Source organism: Capricornis sumatraensis, chromosome 22 (assembly GCF_032405125.1).
Source record: "Capricornis sumatraensis isolate serow.1 chromosome 22, serow.2, whole genome shotgun sequence".
Classification (NCBI taxonomy): Eukaryota; Metazoa; Chordata; class Mammalia; order Artiodactyla; family Bovidae; genus Capricornis; species Capricornis sumatraensis.
Window position 1 is genome coordinate 12,200,867 of NC_091090.1, and position 22,682 is coordinate 12,223,548.

Consider the following 22,682-nt stretch of genomic DNA (forward strand, 5'->3'; position numbering starts at 1 on the left):
GAAGGCAGAGTGACCGCTAACAGCTAACTTCACGGCGGCGGGCTGGCTGGGTGCCAGGTAATGTTCTTGGCCAATTACAAGCATGAACTCATTTAAGCCTCATTAAGATCCCTTATGAGTTCAGAAAACTGTTAACCTCCTACTATCTCTGACTCTGTGACTCCCTCCCACCAAAGTTTAAAGTCTTCTTATGAATTATCCAGCAGAAAACAGCCCCCAGTTCTGTCGTGTCCAGATGGGAAAATGGGAGGAAACACCGACTGGTGCGAATCAAGCCCAGCCCGACTGCCCGCTGTCCCTCCCCAGGACCGCAGGAAAAAGCATGGAAAAAAACAGGATTCCACCAGTTTATTCCTCAGAGACAATCAACAGTGACTCACGCCCTCTGTGACACAGGGGGGCCCCCAAGAGGGTCTTTAACCTTCCTCCCCAGATGATATTCACCCCAGATATTTAACCCTGGGGTCTGCCTATGGACAGCACCTTGGTTACAGAATATTTTTACCAGGAATGAGTTTCCCCAAGTTACTAAGGTTCACATAGGGAAGTGAAGTGAAGTGAAAGTCGCTCAGTCGTGTCCAACTCTTTGTGACCCCATGGACTTTACAATCTACGGAATTCTCCAGGCCAGAATACTGGAGTGGGTAGCCTTTCCCTTCTCCAGGGGATCTTCCCAACCCAGGGATCACACCCAGGTCTCCCTCATTGCAGGCGGATTCTTTACCAGCTGAGCCACCAGGAAAGCCCTCACATAGGGAACACTGGGAAATTCAAAGAATTAAATAGAGAAACCATAGGGTCCAAGAAGATGTGGAGGGCCCCAGCAGCATCCCCAAGAGTTCAGACCTCCTCCTCACGTGGAGGGAAAGCTGTAGGGTTCTGCCTCTATCAATCGTGATGACCTGCAGAGAAATGAAAAGGAGATAATAATGCTTCGAGCCAACTTGACCCCATCGTTTGTCCCTATAACCATCCATGCCAGAGCCCTTAACACAGTGATGTGGAAAATTCTAGATCACCAAGCACTAGAAGCCACTTTCAGACACACTGTCGGGCAGAAGCGGAGGGGGCCGGTGCTCCTGCTTTCTGCTCTTGAGCCCAACAGCAGCAGCTTCAATCACACTCAGCCTGATCCCAGCGGACGCGCACCGCCCCCGCCATCAGCCCCAGAGATAACGCCCTCTGTCTCCCCCTCCAAGGGACCAGGAGGCGCACAGACCAACAGAGACATTACCTTCTGGATAAGTGGACCCCGGGAGGAAAATGTAGCCTAGGAGAAGAAAATATTTGCGTTGAGGACAGTCTTTTCTTTTCTTTTTTAATTTGTATTAGACTATAGTTGATTTACGCTGTTGTATTGGTTTCAAGTGTACAGCAAAGTGCATACATCTACCTATACCCCCTCTCATCTTCGATTCTTTTCCCATCTAGGCCACTGCAGAGTACTGGGGAGTTTTCTGTGTTATACAGCAGGTTCCTGTTAGTGATCTGCTTTATCCATAGTAGTGTGTAGATGCCGATCCCCACCTCTCAGTTGATCCCTCCCGCCCAGGACAGGCCTGGTGGATGAAAGTCTCCTCCATGGCAATGGGGGACGCCATGGGAGAGCCAGTCACAAACACAAAGTGAGCAGAGGTTGGGTCTGACGTTTCGGGAGGCTCACTCACCGGAGGAGGAGGCTCTCTGCCAACTGCGCAGACCAAAAACGAAGACGATGAAGCCCAGGACCAGCGTTACCAGAGACAAGGAAACCTTCACCGTCTGCACAGGCAACAGTCCAGGAGCTGCAGACACAGGAACTGAACTGCAACCAGTTCCCAGAGCTGGTCCCCAGAGCGCCTTCGCTGACTGCGACCTCCGCCCAGAGGTTCAGAGGTGCTCATCCGGGGCCCAGGGCTCACACCAATCCAGGCCTGAGCAAGTGGCCTTTCCTCAAAACCCCTGTCCCGTGGGTGTCTGTTCCTGAAGGTCCCTGAGGAACCCCTCTCCCCAGGTTTGTACCCCGGCTTCCAGATGCTCTCTGAGACCGTAGGGCCCTCCAGGCTTCCCGTTTTCTTTCTTCACCCCAAAGGCACCCTGACCGGAGAATGCAGGGCCCCCCACTCCTCTCTTCACTTGCCTGTGGTGACAATACTTGCCCCCTTGACTGCTTTATTCGAGCATTTTCCCATTAAATTTTCTTTCCACCTTTCCTTTCTGCAGTTCCTTGCTATCCGAGGGCTTAGGTGTCTCTGCCTGTCTACTTTCAGATTGGCCATGGGTCCTTCCAGAACCTGTGTCTATCCCACCTCCACAGCCCCCACATCCTGGAACTGGTCCTAGTCGGAATCCGGTGCCCCTCCCAAATTCCTTTCCTTTAACCACTTCCAGTCCTGGGGTTCAAACAGTGATGATTGGCTTGACGCGGTAGCCCTCAAACGTGCACATCAAACCATCTGTCAGCCTGGGCTTCCCCCCTCTGACACCAAGAGGCTCCTCGCTCTCCTGCGATCTTTATTTCTTCAGTTCCCATCCCTGACCTGACAACGGAACAGTGGGAATTTGAAGATCCTAGAATACTGCATCACAATCTGGGGCTCTGAAAATATGGTTACCAAATCGACATCCTCTTCTCAGGACAATCAGGCTCCCCTCCCACCTTCCAACAAGCGCAGAACACCAACCACAGCACCATAGCAACGGCAAGGATGATTAACTCTTTATGCCCCAGTATCCCCTGGCCCCATCTCTGGTCAAGCACGCTCCACGAGTTCCTCCAGACTTGCTCATTTTCAGCATCTCCCTCTCTTTCCTGTACCGTGGACCTCTCTACAGCTTCCTCCCTCTGCCAAAGTACCGGTGTTTTTTTTTTTTTAAACCACCTACTTGCAGTGCTGCTGCTGCTGCTAAGTCGCTTCAGTCGTGTCCGACTCTGCGACCCCAGAGACGGCAGCCCACCAGGCTCCCCCGTCTCTGGGATTCTCCAGGCAAGAACACTGGAGTGGGTTGCCATTTCCTTCCCCAATGCATGAAAGTGAAAAGTGAAAGTAAAGTCGCTCAGTCGTGTCCAACTCAGCGACCCCACAGACTGCAGCCCACCAGGCTCCTCTGTCCATGGGATTTTCCAAGCAAGAGTGCTGGAGTGGGGGGCCATCGCCTTCTCCAACCCACTTGCAGTAGCTCTCTGCTTTTTGTTGTTATTGTTGGCCACGCTAGAGCAGCACGTGTGGGTCTCAATTCCCTGACCAGGGATCAAACCTGGGCCCCCTGCAAGTGGAAGCGAAGAATCTTAGCCACTGGGCTGCCAGGGAATCCCAGTAGCTCTCTGCTTTAACGCTAATTCCTCCCGCCTGCTGCACACTTACTCCAGTCCTGAAGGATGAGTTCAGGAGCCCCAATGTGCTCAACCACACAGGTGTAGGTGTCCCCAAAAGAGGGGGTTGTGGCCAGATGGGAGACGGTCTGGTACGTCCAGTCTCCATTGGGCTGGATGATCCTCCAGGCTGTGCCGTGTGGGAGGACCTCCTGCCCGTTCCTCCTCCACGTGATGGCCACGTCCGCTGGGTAGAAGCCCCACACGTAGCAGGCCAGCATCACAGACTCCCTCGTGTTAAAAGGAGTGGTTCTGGCTACCTGCACGGTCGGCGGGCCTGCACAGGAGGAAGAAACAGTCACGAAGGAGGGTACCACCCTGGCTTTTCCTCCAACCTGGTTTCTCTCCTACTTCAATGCTTTTAGGATTTTGCCCACCCACCCTCCCCGCCCTCACCCCAGGCCTGCACACATCCCTCTGAAAATGAGAGGCTGGAATATATTCCTCTGTACTCTTTCCTGTCTCCCACTCCATCCCTGCTCCTTCCTTTCTCGTTCCTCCAAAATCCTGTTTGATCACTGTAAGTAGAAGCTGGGACTGAACTGCAAGCTGTTTCAGAAGGCATTGTATTCATTGCAAGTACTTAAAAGCAAATTGTCATCCAGACTTATAGATGGGGGTGAGCAAAAGTAGGAAAACACCCTTGTCCTCAAATCACATTGAACAGATTAACTTGGTAAAGAAAGTATTTTTTTTCCCTTGAAGAGTTTAAGGCCTGTGTGCGTGCTCAGTCGTGTCTGACTCTTTGCGAGCTCAAGGACTGGAGCCTGCCAGTTTCCTCTGTCCATGGGATTTCCCAGGCAAGAATACTGGAGTGGGTTGCCATTTCCTACGCCAGGGGATCTTCCTGATCCAGGGATTGAACCCCTATCTCCTGAGTCTCCTGCACTAGCAGGCAGATTCTTTACCACTGTGCCATCTGGGAAGCCTGAATAGTTTACGGAAGCAAGACTAATTCAGGACTAACTCTTAAATTTGGATGAGGGTGGACCCAATTCATCAGATCGTTCATATTGCCCTCTGTTAGTTATTTATTTTTCTAGGTGACCCTTCAGCTTGCTTGGGTGTCTTTCAAATAAAATCCTCAATAAAAATCCAAGATATTGTGTTAAAATGCAGATTCCCTAGCCTGCATCCCTGGATATTTTTATTCAACAGATCTGCAGTAGCTCTCAAGGACTTACATTTTTATTTTTATGTTTTTATTTTAAATTTACTTCTGTTTTTGTTTTTGGCTGTGCCACACAGCTTTCGGGATCCTAGTTCCCTGACCAAGGGTTGAACCTGAGCCCCCTGCACTGGAAGCACTGATTCTTGACCACTGGACCACCAGGGAAATCCCAGCACTTGCATTTTTAACAAGCACCTTCCCCAGGCAATTCTGAGAAATGATATCTTGAGATACAATACTTTTTAAGATAGAGAACTTCAAGTTTGGGGTGTTTTTTTTTTTAACCAATCTCAAGTCATTCTCTATGCAAGTGATTAGGGAGAGAGTTTGCTTCCCTTGTGACTCAGCTGGTAAAGAATCCGCCTGCAACGTGGGAGACCTGGGTTCGATCCCGGGATTGGGAAGATCCCCTGGAGAAGGGAAAGGCTATCCACAATATTCTGGCCTGGAGAATTCCACGGACTGTATAGTCCATGGGGTTGCAAAGAGTCGGACACAACTGAACGACTTTCACTTTCACTTTACTTCAGAATTCCCTGGGAGGCTTTCCAAATTGTCCCATGCCTGGGCCCATCTTAGACCCGGGACACCAGAACCTGGGATACAGAGGCACAAGCATTTCGAGGAAAGCCATTCTGGTTATTCTGACAGTTCAACCCCTGGCTGAACTTGGATCTGTCTCCTGAGATGCCCTGAATCGAAGAGCATTCTTACTCTCCCTGCAGAAGCTCCTTGCCTGCTCAAATATCACCACCCCGTTCGCATCCCATCCCCACCCCTGTCAACCCCCTTGCTTCCCTCTCTTTCTACATCACAGGTCCTCCCATTTATCTGCTTCTTTTCTGCCCACATTAAACCCCCTGTCAGTGGAGGGAGCCTTCACGGCCTCCCCTCTCCGCACCATCCCTCTGCTCCCCTCTCTCCTTACGTGTCCTGTGGGTCAGAGAGCTCCAGAAGGGCTGGGTGTGCACGGCACAGTCCTGCAGACCACTGGACAAGCGCTGGATCAGGACATCGTTACTGTTGAGGGACTCTGAGAGGTACTTGGCCAAGCCGTTCAGCACCCCAAATTCACGAGGAACCATACTGGCCTGCAGGGGATCCCAGCAGGTCAGCAAGTCCTTGTTGAAGGAGACGCAATACGTGAACTCTTTTGGACTCCCATCATCGTCCAACAGACAGGTGCTTTCCACGTGTGCCACAAAGCCACCTGCAGGAGCCAGAGAAAGGGGGAGGCTCAGAGTCCTCTGCAGGAGCCCAAGCCTCAGTTACACCTGGTGAGGAGGGTACAGAATTCCTGCCTGAGGCATCATCTGCTCACCAAGCTCATGAACAGGAGTCTCTGCAAGTCTTGATGCAGGCCCTAGGTAATCCTAACAGAGAAGTTCCTAGATCCCATTTCCTCTTTACATAAGACTCAGCATGGAGACACAAGTGACCCAAAATTATTTGTATGTTTAAACACAACAATTTACCCAGGATTAAGATTTTCAGTAAGACCAATGACTGAGTGAGAAAAGGGGGTTAAAGGAAAGAGTCAGGCTTGTTCTGTGCTGGATACATTATTAAATATCCATGCCACGTGTGTATCTGGAGGACTCGCCGTGTGCCGGACACCACGCAAGAAACTGGGGACACAGCAGCCATCAACAGGGCCGTCATCACCTTTGCCTACATTCCAGCAAGAGATATCTGTCACACAAATAATTACACAGCTTAATTACACTAAATTTGCTACACGGATGAACAAGTTTCTACTGTGTAGCGCTGGCAGCTATAGTAATATCCTGGGATAAACCATAATGGAAAAGGATATAAAAAAGAACTATACATGTGCATAACTGAGTCACTTTGCTCAGCAGAAATTAACACAATATTGTAAATCAACAATACTTCCATTTAAAAATATAAATTCAAAAAATTGCTGCAAAGCTACAGTACAAAGTGTGGTGGGAGTATATAATAGGGAGATAGACTGCTTTGGGGTATCCGAATCCAATAGCAAAACAGAACCCCCCAATCCAAAGGGAGCAGCGGAAGGGAGAGTCCTTACCTGCTCCGGTGCAGCCCAGGCTGAGGCCCAGCAGCAGCGGCAAGAGGACAGTCATTCTTTGCTCTGGGGAGACACGGGGAGTTCGGTCCCCTGGACCAGCGCCTCCAGGGGCCCTGGGTCTTCGTCTACCCCAAAAGTCCCAGCCTGGGTAGAGTATCTCTACACACTAAGTGGGAATGTGGTACTGCCCGGGGCCCCTTGATGCTGTCTAAATGAGCAGTCTGGGGCTACTAAGGCCCGAGATAATAAACCTGTTCCTTGCCAGATCATCTGAGCTTTCCAAACTGAGAATTGTCAGACTGCCTAGGTAGGCGGGGACAAGTATAGAGACAAATCATTGAGCAGCTCAGCCCAGCATCATCAGTTACCAGGTAGATCTCATCCTGCCCTGGGCTTTTAGCAACTGGTCTCTTACTATCCCTCAGAACAACCAGTCTGCAGGTGGATTTCCCTTGAGAAGGAAATGGCAACCCGCTCCAGTGCTCTTGCCTGGAGACTCCCTTGGACAGAAGAGCCTGGTTGGCTGCAGTCCATGGGGTTGCAGAGTCGGACACGACTGAGCAACTCTCACACACACACACCTACACACACACACAGGAGGATTTCCCTAGATTGGTGGAGAGAATAACCCTGTATTCCCAGGATGTATGCAGCCTAGACTGCCCACTGGTCTAACTGTTTTCTATCAAGGTCTCCCCAGATACTGAGACAAGGTCACCTCTCTTGCTCCTTTAAGGGAAGTTACTGGGGAACTTAACCCTTGATTACATAACCCATGGTCTGTCCTGTCACCCAGGAAACAGGTGGACAAGAGGCCCTTCTGGAGAATGGGGTAGAGACAGGGCTGCTAAGAGTGCAGTTGTCTGGCGTCAAAGCAAGATGGCAGAATAAGAAGCACTGTTCCTAAGAGCTCAGGGCCACAGCCCTGAACAGTCCCTCCCTGGGCTCCCATTGCTTCTTCCGTTCTAGCCAGATGAGTTTCATTTTCCCCTTTCTGCTTTCTGGAGCCAGGGCACCCTATCCTTTGAACCATCTCAGGGCAGACCGCTGGGCAACCCCACTAATCTGCTTGATAAATAGCTGGTCATGAGCCAGTGCCCAAAGCTCGCTTGTCTCCCCCAAACTCAAAATTCCCCTATGTGTTTGCCTGACAGGTCCCATCTGTCTTGGGGCAGGCCCTCCTCGCATGTGAAGCCACTAGGAAAATGAGATAAACGGTCCCTGTTCTTCTTCCCCAGGAAAAGACGAACTTCACGTAGCAGTCCATTCTCACCTGTGACCTATACAACTGGTAGATTTTTCCATTACAAAGGTAAAACCCTCAGTTGACTTCCCTGTGGTCCCCACCAGTCTTCAGGGCTGCCTCTCCCCAGCTTGGTTCCTGAAAGCTCTTGAACTTGGCTTAATAGTGAGCTAAACAAAAGAGGATGAGGAGGGAACCCCTTAACACCCGTCCTCCCTCCAAGTCCCTGACTCCAAGAGAATATGATATTTCTGAAGAAGAGAGGAAAGGGGAAACTGTATCCTCCAAATGAAAATATAGACGAATACCAGGAACCAAAGCCTGGTTTTGTGTAATTAGTTGAGCTTCACTGATGCTCTGACCGTGTTTTCCTACCACCCCCGCCCTCAACCCCCCCTGGTTACAAGATTGTTCTACACTTGAACTTCTCTAATCAGCCGTGAAGGGTGTTGAATGAACCGAAAACGGAGGAGGTGGGGGGGAGTCCAAAATTTGTTGAGCTTCTACTTTGTGGCGGATACTATGAGATCCACACCATTTCATTTGATCTTAAAAGTCCTGTTAATGGTCCTTTTTATAATTTGGAAAACAAGTTGAAGATTCACACCAAAGGTTTCAAGGTACACACACACAAACATTTGAGTGTGCCCACACGCTCACTGCCCTAGGACTGAGAGGAGCACATAGAGGTAGCCTGTGGTGGCCCCCGCTGAGGAAAGGGAAACGGGAAGAGCCAGCACATGCCTCTGAGTCTTCTCTCTCCAATGCTCAGAGTTCCTCCCACTCTGAACCAGCGTCTCTTCTGCTTTGCCTTTCAACAGTCTCAAAACTGTGTGAGTTCCCCTGCACACATGTTCACTTCCCCTTTGAAAGTCTCTCCTCCACCGCCAGGTAGGTGGTGACCCTAACCTTAGGAACCAGGTCTCGGGATCCTTATCAAGGTCTCCAAAGCCTGCCTGGAACCGGAATGCTCCCTGCGTGGCCCTCCGCCAGCTTCTGGAGGCTCGGCGAGCTCCCTCTTGTGCCTGGGTCTCTGCTCAGGCAGCCAAAGATGTGAAACCTTCCATAAGGCAGCAACAGGAAACGCAGGCAATTTCACTTCTCTATTAATGAGAAGATTGAATGTGGTTTTAGAATTAAGCTGGACAGAAAAACCCAGCGACCTGTGCTCAGCGAAGTGGTTTCTTCCTTCCCTTTTTCCTCTTGACTCTACTTTTTTGTGTTTGTTTTTACACACATAGCTCTGTCCCCACTTGTAGTCAACTCCAAAGAATATTTCAACTGTCTTGAGCATTGTTGGTAATTCACTTCAGTTCAGTTCAGTCGCTCAGTCGTGTCCGACTCTTTGCGACTCCATGAACCGCTACACGCCAGGCCTTCCTGTCAATCACCAGCTCCCAGAGTCAGACTCATATCCATCAACTCGGTGATACCATCCGACCATCTCATCCTCTGTCGTCCCCTTCTTCTCCTGCCTTCAATCTTTCCCAGCATCAGGGTCTTTTCCAATGAGTCAGTCCTTCGCATCAGATGGCCAAAGTACTGGAGTTTCATCTTCAACATCAGTCCTTCCAATGAACGCTCAGGACTGATTTCCTTTAGGATGGACTGGTTTGATCTCCTTGCAATTCAAGGGACGCTTCAAGAGTCTTCTCCAACACCTCAGTTCAAAAGTATCAATTCTTCAGCACTCAGCTTTCTTTACAGTCCAACTCTCACATCCATACATGACCACTGGAAAAGCTATAGCTTTGACTAGACGGACATTTGTTGGTAAAGTAATGTCTCTGCTTTTTAATATACTGTCTAGGTTGGTCATAGCTTTTCTTCCAAGGAGCAAGTGTCTTTTAATTTCATGGCTGCAGTCACCATATGCAGTGATTTTGGAACCCAAGAGAATAAAGTCTGTCACTGTTTCCATCGTTTCCCCATCTATTTGCCATGAAGTGATGGGACTGGATGCCATGATCTTCGTTTTCTGAATGTTGAGCTTTAAGCCAACCTTTTCACTCTAAGCTTTCACTTTCATCAAGAGGCTCTTTAGTTCCTCTTCGTTTTCTGCCATAAGGGTGGTGTCATCTGCATATCTGAGGTTATTGATATTTCTCCCAGCAATCTTGATTCCAGCTTGTGCTTCATCCAGCCAGGCATTTTGCATGATGTACTCTGCATATGAGTTAAATAAGCAGAGTAACAATATACAGCCTGACGTACTCCTTTCCCAATTTGGAACCGGTCTGTTGTTCCATGTCTGGTTCTGTTGCTTCTTGACTTGCATACAGATTTCTCAGGAGGCAGGTCAGGTGGTCTGATATTCCCATCTCTTGAATTTTCCACAGTTTGTTGTGATCCACACAGTCTAAGGCTTTGGCGTAGGCGATAAAGCAGAAGCAGATGTTTTTCTGGAACTCTCTTGCTTTTTCAATGATCCAACATTGGTAATCCATTTTGAATCACCAGATGTTGGTAATTTGACCTCTGGTTCCTCTGCCTTTTCTAAATCAAGCTTAAACATCTGGAAGTTCATGATTCACATACTGTTGAAGCCTGGCTTGGAGAAATGTGAGCATTACTTTGCTAGCATGTGAGATGAGTGCAATTGTGCAGTAGTGTGAGCATTCTTTGGCATTGCCTTTCTTTGGGATTGGAGTGAAAACTGACCTTTTCCAGTCCTGTGGCTGTCGGTGGTTGGATGACCATTTATGTAGAACCCAGGACTGACATTAGGGGACCCCAGGCAGCTTCTCTTGCGCTGTCCCTCTGTATTTATTTATTTATTGGCTATACCTGGTCTTCACTGCTGCTCATGGGCTTTCTCCAGCTGTGGTGTAAGGACCTCTTGCTGCAGAGCACAGTCTATAGGGCTCGCGGACTTCAATAGTCCTGGTGCACGGGCTTAGTTTTCCTGTGGCTTGTAGGATCTTCCTGAATTAGAGATCAAACCTGGGTCCCCTGCACTGGCAGGTGGATTCTCAACCACTGGGCTACCAGGGGAGTCCCTGTCCCTCTTTTACTGCCGCTATAGAAGGGCCCAAAGAGTGAGTCCCCTCCTTGCCTACTGCCTCTTCCACCAACCTAGCCACCAAGGCCAGAAGTGGACTAACTGTGGTGTGTGTGTGCAAAGCATTGTACAGACTCCCAAGAGCTAAGAGATGTGACCTCTGCCTCCATGTCGTTCACTTGCAGGTCAGTTGGAGAGTGAGAAGAAACACCTAGAAAGAGAAGAGTTTTTGTTAAAGCAGGCAAGCAATCTGGATGGTGGACTTAAAAGAGAAAGGAGAAGTCATTGAGGGTCTGGTGCACAGGAAGTCCTCTCCACTGAGTAGGCCTGGAAGTGGGCTGCCTTCACATCAGAGAAGAGGAAGGCGGTTGGTGTATAACCGCACAAGCTTGGAAGTGTATGTTTCTGTTGAGGGTCTACCAGCCACCTGGACTGGTGAAAACAAAACCAACTACAATGACATCATTGGCACATGGATGAAATTCACCAATGTGGTCTTACGCTTTTTCCGAGAGGCTGGCCATAATACTGGAGCTCTTCTAGGTACTTCCTAGTGTCCCTGCATGCACACAGGCTCCTCTTCTGGACGGATGGTTTTCACTTAAGCTTCCGTTTTATAAAGTCAAAAATTGTTCAATCCATCCAACATCTGTAATTGAAAACCAAGAGTAAGAGACCACATTTGTGACTTCCTTCAGTGTCTTCCCAAAACTACACACTTCTGCATTGGGTCAGGATTACGTGACTTCCCCGTCTGTTCAGCTTCACGTCCACCCACCTGCCATCTCCCCTCTTCCCACTCCCCATCTTCTCTGGTAGGATTCACTGCTCTAGACCCTGGCCTTTGGGTTACAGTAGCTATAACTAGTTCAACACCTTTCTGTCCTGCAGCCGGCTTACTTGAACTACTAGCATATGTTTTACCTGATTTGCCACAAGTCTTTTTAAAGAAATATTTAATTTATTTGACTCAGCCAGGACTTAGTTGCAGTATGTAGGATCTTTAGTTGTGGCATGTTGGATCTTATTCCCTGACCAGGGATCAAACTCGGGTCCCATGCATTGGGAACATGAAGTCTTAGACACTGGACCCCCAGGGAAGTCCTGCCACCACCACTCTTGAATCATGTTATTACCTCCCCATCTTAGCTATGAAAAAATGGAGGCAGAGGGAAGTTAGTGATTGCTCAGCTTTACCCAGATGCTGGGTAATAGCACGATGACTTGAACTCAGGATTTATGATTCAAAATCCTACACTATAATAATATCTTGAAAAAGTGAAAGTATTAGTCATTCAATCCTGTCTGACTCTTTGCAACCCCATGGATTGTAGCCAGGCTCCTCTGTCCAAGGAATTCTCTAGGCAAGAACACTGGAGTGGGTAGCCATTTCCTTCTCCAGGTGTTCTCCTTGACCCAGGGATCAAACCCAGGTTTCCTGCATTAGAAACAGATTCTTCACCATCTGAGCCACCAGGGAAGCCCTATAATAATATCTTAATAATCAGAAAATAATTGAAAATTGTCAACCATTTCTAATAGGAATTTAAAAACCATAATATATTTATATATTTAGAAATTAATATACAAAAGTATAAGAACTTTATGGAATAAAAGGAAAACTTCATTAAAGTACATAAATGAAGACCTCAAGAAGTGAAGAGACATACCATTATTCATGGATGAGGCATCCTATCACAATGAAGAAGTCAGGTTCCCCCCATATTCCTAACTAAAATCAAAGCAGAATTTGGGGAGAATTTGACAAACTGACTCTAAAATATATATGATAATAAAGTCCATGAGAATCCTAGACAATTTTGATAAAGAAGAGCATAATGTAGTTATCTGGGAAGTGAGGTGGCAAAGAAATGGAAACTAGCATTGTCAAATATGAACACATTTTTAAAAAGCCGTAATAATTTAAACATGTTTAAGTGAACAAGAAACTGACAAACCAATTGAACAGAATAATTCAGAGACAAATCCATGCATATGGAGGAATTTGGCATAAAATTTCTGGGAACAAATCAAATAGTTTCTAAATGACATTAATGTCAACTTAGTGTTTGGAGAAAAAGGAAGCTGTAAACATACTCACACCATATGCAAAAACTCCAGATCAGTAAAGATCCAAATGTGAAAGGAGAATAACAAACACTGATAGCAGAAGGCTCGGTGCAACATCATAGATGGCCAGATAAATACAAAGCACAGCATTTTTACCCAAAATTATTCATCAGAAAAGAGAGAATTACCTTCGATATAAGTCCTTAAATTCTTCCCTTTCCAAATTATGGCCACTCTTTCAAAGTTCTCTGGAGAAGAGACATTATTCTAAAATGATTTCAATTGACAAATAGCTGAGGAGCCTGCATACTGTTTTCCAGAGTGGCTTAACCAACTTCCATTCCTACCATATTGCATAAGGATTCAGCAACAGTACAGAAGTTCCTCAAAACAATAAAAAACAGAACTACCATATCATCTAGCAATTCCACTTCTGGGTCTTGATTCAAAGAAAACAAAAACATTAATTCAAATATGTGTATATATATATACCCCCATGTTCACTGCAGCATTATTTACTATAGACACAATATGGAAACAACCTAACTGTCCATCAGTGAATGAAAGAAAAAAGAAATTGTCGTGTGTACATATAATCGGATACTATTCAGTCATAAAAAATAAAATGTTGTCATTTTCAACAACATGGATGGACCTCAAGGGCATTATGTGAAATGAAATAAGTTGGAAAAAGAAAAACACCATATAATCTCTTTATTATGTGGAGTAATAATAATAAACAAGCTTATAGGAATGGAAGAGAACAGATTTGTGGGTGCCAGAGACAGGGGCCGGGAGATGGGAGAGAAGAATAAACTGGTTTTGGTGGGGCATTTTAGGTTAAATAGATGGATTTATTTTTAAATCAATCAATCAAATAATCTAGAAACCATTAGCATAATCAAAAATAAATACATGAGAAGAATTAGAATAAAAATTATGGAACATGAAAGTGGAAACAGCAATATATGTTAAAATACTATGTTATAAATTATGTGATTTTAAACTTGTGAGTAACTAAATAAAAGTAGTTAGCAGACGTTTGACTACTTGCCTATAACTTCTATATACCTAAAGCTTTATATTTTGAAACTGGTCAAAATGTTTTAAAAATATTCTCACTGAGAATATGGAGACTCACCTTATCGCTTTATGTTCCAGCAAAAATTATAACTTTATTGCCCTGGGTTTGGAAAGAATTTCTTAAGATTATGAAAACACAAACCATATGGGCTTTTTTTTTTTTTTTAAGTTTTTGGTCACATCAGGTGTATGTGGTATCTTAGTTTGATGACCAGGAATTAAACCAGTGCCTTCTCCATTGGAAGCATGGAGTCTTAACCACTGGACCCCCAGGGACTTCCCACCATATGGGTTTTGATCATGAAAATGAAATCATTCTATTTAGGGAAGGGACCATATACAAACTTAACTGATGAGCAGCAAAGTGGAAGAAGGCACTTACAGTATTTATATACTGACATAGGATTACTATACGGAATATATCAGAAACACCCATCCCCACAGTCACATGAAAAAACCATTTTTAAGATAGATGAACAACAACAACAAAAAAGATAGATGAACAATATAAATCAACAACTCACACAGAGAGAAACCTAGGAGATGATGTCCAGCCTCACTAGTAAGGCAAAAAAAGCAAATTAAAACATGAGACCACTTGACACCCACTGAATTGCCAACATTTGAAAGTCAAATAATTTCAAGTGCTAATGACAATAAAGGAAAGTGAGAGTTGGTGAGCGTGTAAACTGTTTATGGTCCCTGAATCACTGAAATGACAAAGCAATTGTGTGAAAAAACTAACCCATGAGCCAAGACAGCATAGCCGTGAGAGCAGAGTCTGGGCTGAGCGTATCACGTCTTGGAAGACTTCAGTCAAGGTCAGATAGGGCTGGAAGATTAGGCATAGGTTCATGGAAGAGGAGGCACTAAGATTTTTATTAAAAGGGGGACATCAGATGAGAGAAGGTCTGGAAGGCTTCTTGAATATTATAAGTGACAGTATCACAGAATGCTTGATCAGAGAGCACCTAACCTAAGCCCACCGCTTTACAGATGAGGAGTTTGAGGCCCAGAGAGAGGGTGTGACTTGTCTAAGGCCACACAGTGTAGTTTAAAAAAAGGTTTGGAAACTTTCTGGTGGTCCAGTGATTTTCGACTCTGCACTTTCACTGCCAAGGGCCCAGATTCACTCCTGGTCGGGGAACTAAGACCCCACAAGCCGAGAGGTGCAGCCAAAAAAATACTCACAGATAAATAAATAAAACCACTTTTAAGGCTTGAGTGGCAGGAAGTTTCTGGATAGGTTGGAAAATGGAGAGGGAGAAATCAAGAAGAACTAGAAAGTAACAAGGGACAGATGCAAAATGGTAAAGTGAAAGGAAAAGGTCTCAAAGAGAGACCACATAATACTTGAAGGTAGAGTCAAAGTTGTTTCCAGAAAAGAAGTTAATGATGCTGCTGAATTCCCCAGTGAAAATCTTGGCTAAGTTACAAGCACTTTTTCTACGTGCCAAGCACTGTTCTAAGCATTCTGCAAGATATTAATTTATTTAAGCTTCACAGCAACCTTATTCAGGGAGGCACCACTGTTAACATCATCCTTTTACAGAAAATGACACCAAGACACAGAGAGGTTGAGGAACTCATCCAAGGGAACACAGCTACAGTCATGACTGAGTCCCCAGTGGTCTGGTTCTGCACCCCATCTTCTTAACCAGTACACATGCTGCTCTTAGCAGTAAGGTGGTTCAGAGGAGGTGCCAGGTTCTCAGAAGAAGTGAATATTTTCCCTTAGATTCTGATACAATGCAGAAAGCAGAGACTCTTGCACCAACACCAAAATAATTTCACTTTTCGTCTAACGCCACTCCCTCCTTGAAAGCAACTCCCAGACCTCGAGAAAAGCAAGAAAGAAAGTGCAGACAAAGGGAGTTACTACCATTCACCATGTGCCCCCACCACACCACCACCGCCCTCCCAGGGCAGCAGCAGCATGGTTCTCCCTGGATAGTCCCCTCAGGCCACGGAACAGGTCATCGGAGAGGACGCGTGAGTTCTGGGCCCTTCCAGGCTGTTCACACTTCACTTCAGTGATTTTTGATTATACTGTTTTCACAAAACCAAGATGACTTAGAACAGCATCTGAAGTCGTATTTTTCCCACTCTGAAGCTCTTGTTTTCCCAGCTATGGTGAAGGTTGAAAGTAGTTATATATTCCTCAAGGCAGCCTCTACTAGGCATGAACACTTTCACAAACAGTAGAGTGCAAAAAAAAAAAAAAGAAAAGCAAGCAGCTTCCTCCACTATTGTGTGAGCAGATTATCAGAAAGAGGCTCCGATTTCATTACTCACATATTTTGCACAGACTAATAGGAGTAAAAGCCGTCATGCTGTGTGGAGACCAGGAAGCGGGAGTCAGCCAGGAGTTGGGGGTTTTCCCATTTCTCTCCCTAATGAGGGCAAACTGTGTCAGGTGAAGGCATGTTGAGTTTGACATGATAACCTACTCGAGTTAAAATATCCAGAAATAAAATATCATGAGTTAAAAAAGAAGCCACATCAATATTAAGAAATGAAATTTATTGCCTTGACACAGCAGGGGTGTGGTTGTGATCAGAAGGCCACTCTGGGTTCCCCTGGATGCAGAGCCCTCAGCTGAGAAACCTGGGTGCAACACATGCTCGCACAGACAGACAGACAGACACACACACACACACACACACACACACCCCAGAGGAGTCCCAGGGCCTCCTGCTCTGAGAAGGAGAGATCCTGGTCAGGATGTGAGAACCTGAACACCTCCTGGTTGCATGGCTGCAGCTGTTGGTATCAGACTCTGGTCAGGAAGAGTCAGCCTGAGGAGAAAGAAGGATGGAGAAAATCCATCAGGGGGATCCTTCTCATCCCCAAAGGCCCTTCCCCACCAGCAACACACCGTCCAGAAGTTGCTCTCTCCTTATCTCCAGATCATCTCCAAACGCCCTTCCTCCAGCTCCCTCGCTGCTCCTCCCCCATGCAAAGACATCCTCCCGACCTGTAACTGTGTATGTGCAGCCGGGGCCTCAACCAGGAGGATGGGTGTGCAGATACAGGCCTGCCCACCCAAGGGCCACTGTGTGCTCCCTGGGTCACAAGACGGTCCCCGGCAAACTCACATGTGCGCCACTGTGTCTGGCTCTCCCGTACCCTCCAGATGCCCCAACGTACCCCCTGAGCACGGCTTCCGGGAGTAGATGATGAGGACCACGCCAACAGTGATGCCCAGCACACCAAGGCCCAAGGCCACGCCGCACAGCACATTCTCCAGAAGATCAGAGGGCAGCGCGTTCTGGGGCACTGGAGAAAAAGGGGAGCTGATCAGCCCCGAGACCTGGTTGGGGATGTCGTGGCTGTCTACGACAGGGCAGACCCCGAGGCTGGGAAGACTGAGGTTGGCGCAGAGCGGGAACGGCCTGAACAAGGGCCAGGTGGAGAAAGAAGCCCTCCCATGGGTCTCCCTCTCTTCTGCCCCACAAAGGAACCAGGCTTCCAGGGAGAAGGGTCTCACCCCAAAAAGCGATTGCTGTGTAGCCATCAATCTCATGTGTCACGATGCAAGAAAAAAGATCAGAGGATGCGGGTGTGAAGTTTAAGTAGGAAAAGGCCTGGAAGGTGAGTCCTTCAACCGCCGAGACAAAAGTGGGCCCGACTCCTTCCACGGGCGCCGACTGATGCTGCCACTCCACGGTCAGTGTGGGTGGAAAGAGGTTACTGATGAAACAGACCAGCGTGTTGGGCTTGCCAAACTCCAGGGGCTTCAGTGTGAACACCTGAATGATGGGGAACCCTGTGAGGGGATTGAGGCGTGAGGGAAGGAAGCTCAGATGGGAACCCCGTTTATGGAGGGGCCGTGGCACGTGGAGGAGAAACGAGGAACTGGGGCTCTGGGGGAGGTCTTTGCCCAGGCAAGAACCAGATCTGGACCAGAGGCAGACCACGCCAGCCCCGCCCTCCTAACTGGACCACACGGGGGGCTCCTGACCATGAGCTGTCTTCTCATTAAAAATGCAAGCACATTTTAACCAGGAGTTTGGGATTAACAGACACACTACTATATATAAGATCAATAATCAGTAAGGACCTACTTTACAGCACTGGGAACTCTACTCAATATTCTGTGATAACCTATGTGGGAAAAGAAACTGAAAAAGAATGAATATATGTATGTGTGTGAGGGAACCACTTTACTGTACACCTAAAACTAACACAACATTGTACATCAACTACACTCCAATATAAAATAAAAATTAAAAAATAAAGGTAACCACCGGGAAAAAAAGAACCAATTGCTAAAAAAACATTGAAAACACTGATTTGAAGGATAGTTTCAAGAACTATATGTTTGGACATATTTGAAAGACGTGCTGATCACATCCATATATGTTTTTTAAGTTACCTTGTCATCCAATTAATGTCAACTCAGTTTTGATGTGGTATTGTTTAAATCTTGAAAAATGTACATTAAAACACATTATGATTGCAAACTATTTCCTTTAGAACGGTTGGACAACAAGGTGCTGCTGTGTGGCATGGGGAATTATATCCAATCTCCTGGGATAAACAATGATGGAGAAGAATATTAAAAAAGAATGTATGCGTGTCCATGACTGTGTCACTTGGCTGCGCAGCAGAGATTGGCACAGCACTGTGGATCAACTATATTCCAATTAAAAAAACACATTGTGATGTCCAAACAATTATGGCAGAATAAGAAAATAAATATTAACAGAGCTTACTTAATTCATGTAGTTAAGCCTAGTTTACCAAGGCAGTTAACTACCATTTCATTAACTCAGCTAGGGTTTTCATCTACTATGATCCGTCAGTATTTCCTAATAAACTCAAGTTTTAAAATATATAAATAAAATGAAATTCAGACACATTATCAGATACTTCCATTCTCCCCTTCCATCTTGCTGAGCATCAATCATAACCCAAGTGCTAACAGTCAGAAGGCATCAGTTGGTCCCTGCTAAATTTATCAAGTTCCATAGTTTTGCATCCTACTACACCCCAGGGACTTTTCTTCTGCCCACAACAAAAACAGAGTGCAGACCATGGGTGGTAAAAAAATCAAGGTTCAAGGGGAGAACCAGAAAGCATGAGAGATGGGGAATTGGTGTGAAAGGGAAAAATTCAGTGTATAATGAGGTTAAGAAGGCAGCTCCCCTCCCCACCTCTACAGAAAAATGCCCTGACCTCTAGACACAGGGATTTTCCCTTCAAGTTGTGGGCCAATTTCCTCGATCATGGCCCGGCAAAAACCTTTGTCAAACATAATGTTGGAAGTATCTCCATGCTGGTGAGCCCAGTCAGCAAATTCAGGCAAGCGAGGCACTCGGATGGTCTGGGAAAAGTCGAAGGAGAAAAGCTGGTCCCCGTCGTAGGCCTCAGAGAGCCCCACATTGGGGCTCCAGTCCTGGCAGTACATTGTGTGCAGGAACGTGTGGTTTTGTAGGTCATCCCTCCACCCTGGAGCAGGAGCTGCAAAAGAGACAGGCGGGGTTCAGGGAGGTGGGATCCCCTTCAGCTTAGAAAACAGCAAGGGACTTCCTTGGTGGCAATGCAGGGGACTTGGGTTGGATCCCTGGTCGAGAAACGAAGGTCCTGTAGCTGAGAAGCAACTAAGCCTGTGCACTGCAGCTACTGAGCAATAGTTCAGGGGCCTTTGCGCCACAACTAGAGAATCCACTTGCTGCAACGGAAGATCCTGCGTAACCTAATGAAGATTCTGCTTACCTCAACTAAAATCCAGTACAGCCAACTAAATAAATATTTTTTAAAAAAGAAAACAGCAAGCCCTGCTCCAGGGAGGAGGGGGGCAGTAGTGGGTTTACAACCCCTCTTGTGTCTGTCTCTTAGACTCTGAAAAGGGCGAAAAAGAAATTACAGAATTTCTCCAGACTTTCCCAGTCCATAAAAACATCTAAAGCTGTAACAAGTAAAAGGTTCTAGGATCTAAAGTGACAAATTCAGTTGACAGAGTCACAGCATTGTCTGTATTTTTGTGCCCCAAAGCACCCAGCCAAGGAGGTAAGTTATGGCTGAAATTCAGCTTGCATTTTGCTTACCAAGCCATGCATCTTGGCACAGAGTTGTGTGTGTGTACGTGCTAAGTCCATTCAGTCGTGTCCAATTATTTGCGACCCTATGGACTGTAGCCAGCAGGTTCCTCTGTTCATGGGATTCTCCAGGCAGGACTCACCTCCTGCATTGGCAGGCAGATTCTTTACCGCTAGCCCCACCTGGGAAGTCCTGGCACAGGGCTACTTTCTCCCACAGAAGAGACCTTTGTGTAATTCCCAGGAGGCCATCCTGTTGACTTGTGAAGGGCCTGTATGGGTTTCCCAGTCTTCATGTGGATGGAAGAATGGTGATCTAAGCCATAGACAACAGTGCCCTACCCAACACTCAGACACACACAAGTGAAGTTGTTCAGTCGTGCCCGACTCTTTGCGACCCCATGAACTGTAACCTACCAGGCTCTTCCGTCCATGGGATTTTCCAGGCAAGAATAGTAGAGTGGGTTGCCATTTCCTTCTCCAGGAGATCTTCCCGACCCAGGGATTGAACCCGAGTATCCCGCACTGTAGGCAGACACTTTACCATCTGAGCCACCAGGGAAGTCCATGGCAGACTATAAAACCACACTCCAGGCTTCTTTTCAGGCACTTCATTGGCACCAGGCCTCTCTGAATATGTCTTCCCTCCCTCAGCCCTGCAGATCTTGCAAAGACAGGATTGGGGGAATAGCACCATAGCTGCAGGAAATAATCCCTAATTCTTTGAAACTCCTGGCAGGAATCTCCCCAGCCAGAAAGATTCTACTCAAAACCCAATACCCATAATGATAGACAGAGTAAGAGAGATCTTCCAGGTTCTTCTTCCATTCCACTCCATCCTTTTCAGAGAAAGAAACTAAGGACCAATAAAGTTAAGAGGTTTTTCAAGAATTATAAGGTGAATTGATTTCAGAGTGCAGGGTTCCTAAGTAGGAACAGTGGAGATAACATCTGTTTTGTTCAAATCCCAGCTCTACCACTTACCAAAGGGGTGAACTTGCCCAAGTTACTTAAACTCTGAATCTCATTTCCTTCATCTGGAAAATGGATATAATAATCTCTGCTTCAAGAGACTGTCTTCAATGGAACCTACGAAGCACCTCTGGCATTGTTTACCATCCATCTATAGCATGGCTCTCTTTCCCAGTTCTGCTATCGTTTTGCTCTCTCGTCACACTTTCACCATTTACTAAGCACTCTTGTCACTTTCAAATACCCCGGTTCCCTAGGCTCTACCCCAGTCAGGATGGAAGTCAATGAGAGGTACTGTCATACCTTCAGGGGCGGTCCAGGACAGGGGCAGCAGCCACAGAAAGGAGAGCAGCTGTAGCAGCGCAGTTTCCTGGCTCGGCTCATGATCCATATCTTCACACTTCCCCGGGGGGCTAGGAACTACCAGCCAGCTGACCCAGGTCCCCAAATTCCTTCCCAGATCATGTTTCTCCAGCTCACTTCCCACCACTGCCCTTGTCATTTTGGATAAGCCAATCACAAAGAGTGTAGGGTTTGACGTTATTAGTCGCTGGGGAGAGACCTGGAGCGAGCCACCTTCTTAGGACCTGGCTCTTTCACCCGGGCAGGCGTGGGGTGTAGCTGGCGGAGGAATGTCTGCCTCCTGGTGGGGGTCCCTCTTTAGCATCTGGCTGTCAGCCTCAGCTTGTAACCAGACCGAGGGACTCTTCTGAGCAGCACCACCCCGTGGCCAAATAATAAACTGAGGAAGCTCATTTTTCCATAGCAAACCCCACCCCCTCACCCAGACACAGGGCTCTTCAGACTGTTTGAGGATGGAGGAATAGGTGGGATGTAATTAGGAAGGCTGATAAGAGTCTTGAAGGAAAAACAGGCCAGCAGAATGTGAGGAGAGAAAAAAAACAACCAGGGTAAGGAGCAGGCAAAGGGGTGAAGGTCAAAGGCATTCAGAGCTCCTTTCTTTGGAGACCTCTGTATAGTTGGACAGTAATAGTTGGAGGTTGTTCACGTGTTCCTGTTTGGTAACAGGCAGGGGATGAAGGTGGAATGTCAAGAGGAGCTAGAATTTTTTTTTTAGGAGTTACTTTTTTATCTTTTTTTTTTTTTTAAGTTTATTGGGGTATAGTTGATTTAAATTGAGCTAAAAACTTAGGCAAGAGCTAGATCATATAGGCTCTGTTACACCAGAAGGCAGGTGGGGTTTTTGTTTCTTTGCTTCCTGCTGCACCACACGGCATGCAGGATCCTAGTTTTAAGGCAGATGCCCAACGCAAAGAAGGACGCACCGTCGGCTACTCCCATCCCTTCCACCTCTTGATGACTAAGTGTCCAAGACAATCCATATATCCAGCACCAGAGGAAAACCTGAGCCTAGTCCAAGTCCTGAGTTTGAAACTCCTGCCTAAGGCATAAATATGAGCCCATGCCCGCTACTGAATCTAACAGGAAGCCCACCTCCCAGGAAGGCTGGGAAACGCACACCTGGCAGACCCCTAGACAGAACAGTCTAGGACACAATACAGGAGACAAGGCGTGGCGCCGACACCGCGCGTTAGCCAGGCCACCGAAACACACTGACTTGTATGAAGCCCATGGCAGGAGGAGCACCCCGGGAGCGAAGGGAATAAAGGACGACGAGCACTCAGAGAAACAGAGGCGCTCCACGACGAGGGGCGAGGTCAGCACTGTCGGA

The 22,682-nt window shown here is 46.9% G+C and overlaps 2 protein-coding genes across 3 annotated transcripts; both read right to left on the reverse strand.

The window, feature by feature from the left end:
• Positions 1–357: 357 nt before the first annotated feature.
• On the reverse strand, positions 358–6,815 carry LOC138069535 (HLA class II histocompatibility antigen, DM beta chain). Of its 2 annotated transcripts, XM_068960859.1 has the most exons (6): positions 6,577–6,815; positions 5,452–5,733; positions 3,345–3,629; positions 1,668–1,784; positions 1,235–1,270; positions 358–902 (listed from the first exon to the last, which is right to left on the reverse strand). In XM_068960859.1, exons 1-6 carry the CDS (start codon positions 6,629–6,631, stop codon positions 889–891), a joined length of 789 nt encoding a protein of 262 aa, XP_068816960.1. In that variant the 5' UTR covers positions 6,632–6,815; the 3' UTR covers positions 358–888. The 2 variants fall into 2 exon arrangements, with proteins under 2 accessions (XP_068816960.1, XP_068816961.1); XM_068960860.1 differs by lacking the exon at positions 1,668–1,784.
• A 9,719-nt stretch (positions 6,816–16,534) lies between these two features.
• On the reverse strand, positions 16,535–21,412 carry LOC138069576 (HLA class II histocompatibility antigen, DM alpha chain). Its single transcript, XM_068960914.1, has 5 exons — positions 21,293–21,412; positions 19,155–19,439; positions 17,464–17,742; positions 17,124–17,252; positions 16,535–16,771 (listed from the first exon to the last, which is right to left on the reverse strand). Exons 1-5 carry the CDS (start codon positions 21,378–21,380, stop codon positions 16,767–16,769), a joined length of 786 nt encoding a protein of 261 aa, XP_068817015.1. The 5' UTR covers positions 21,381–21,412; the 3' UTR covers positions 16,535–16,766.
• Positions 21,413–22,682: the final 1,270 nt, after the last annotated feature.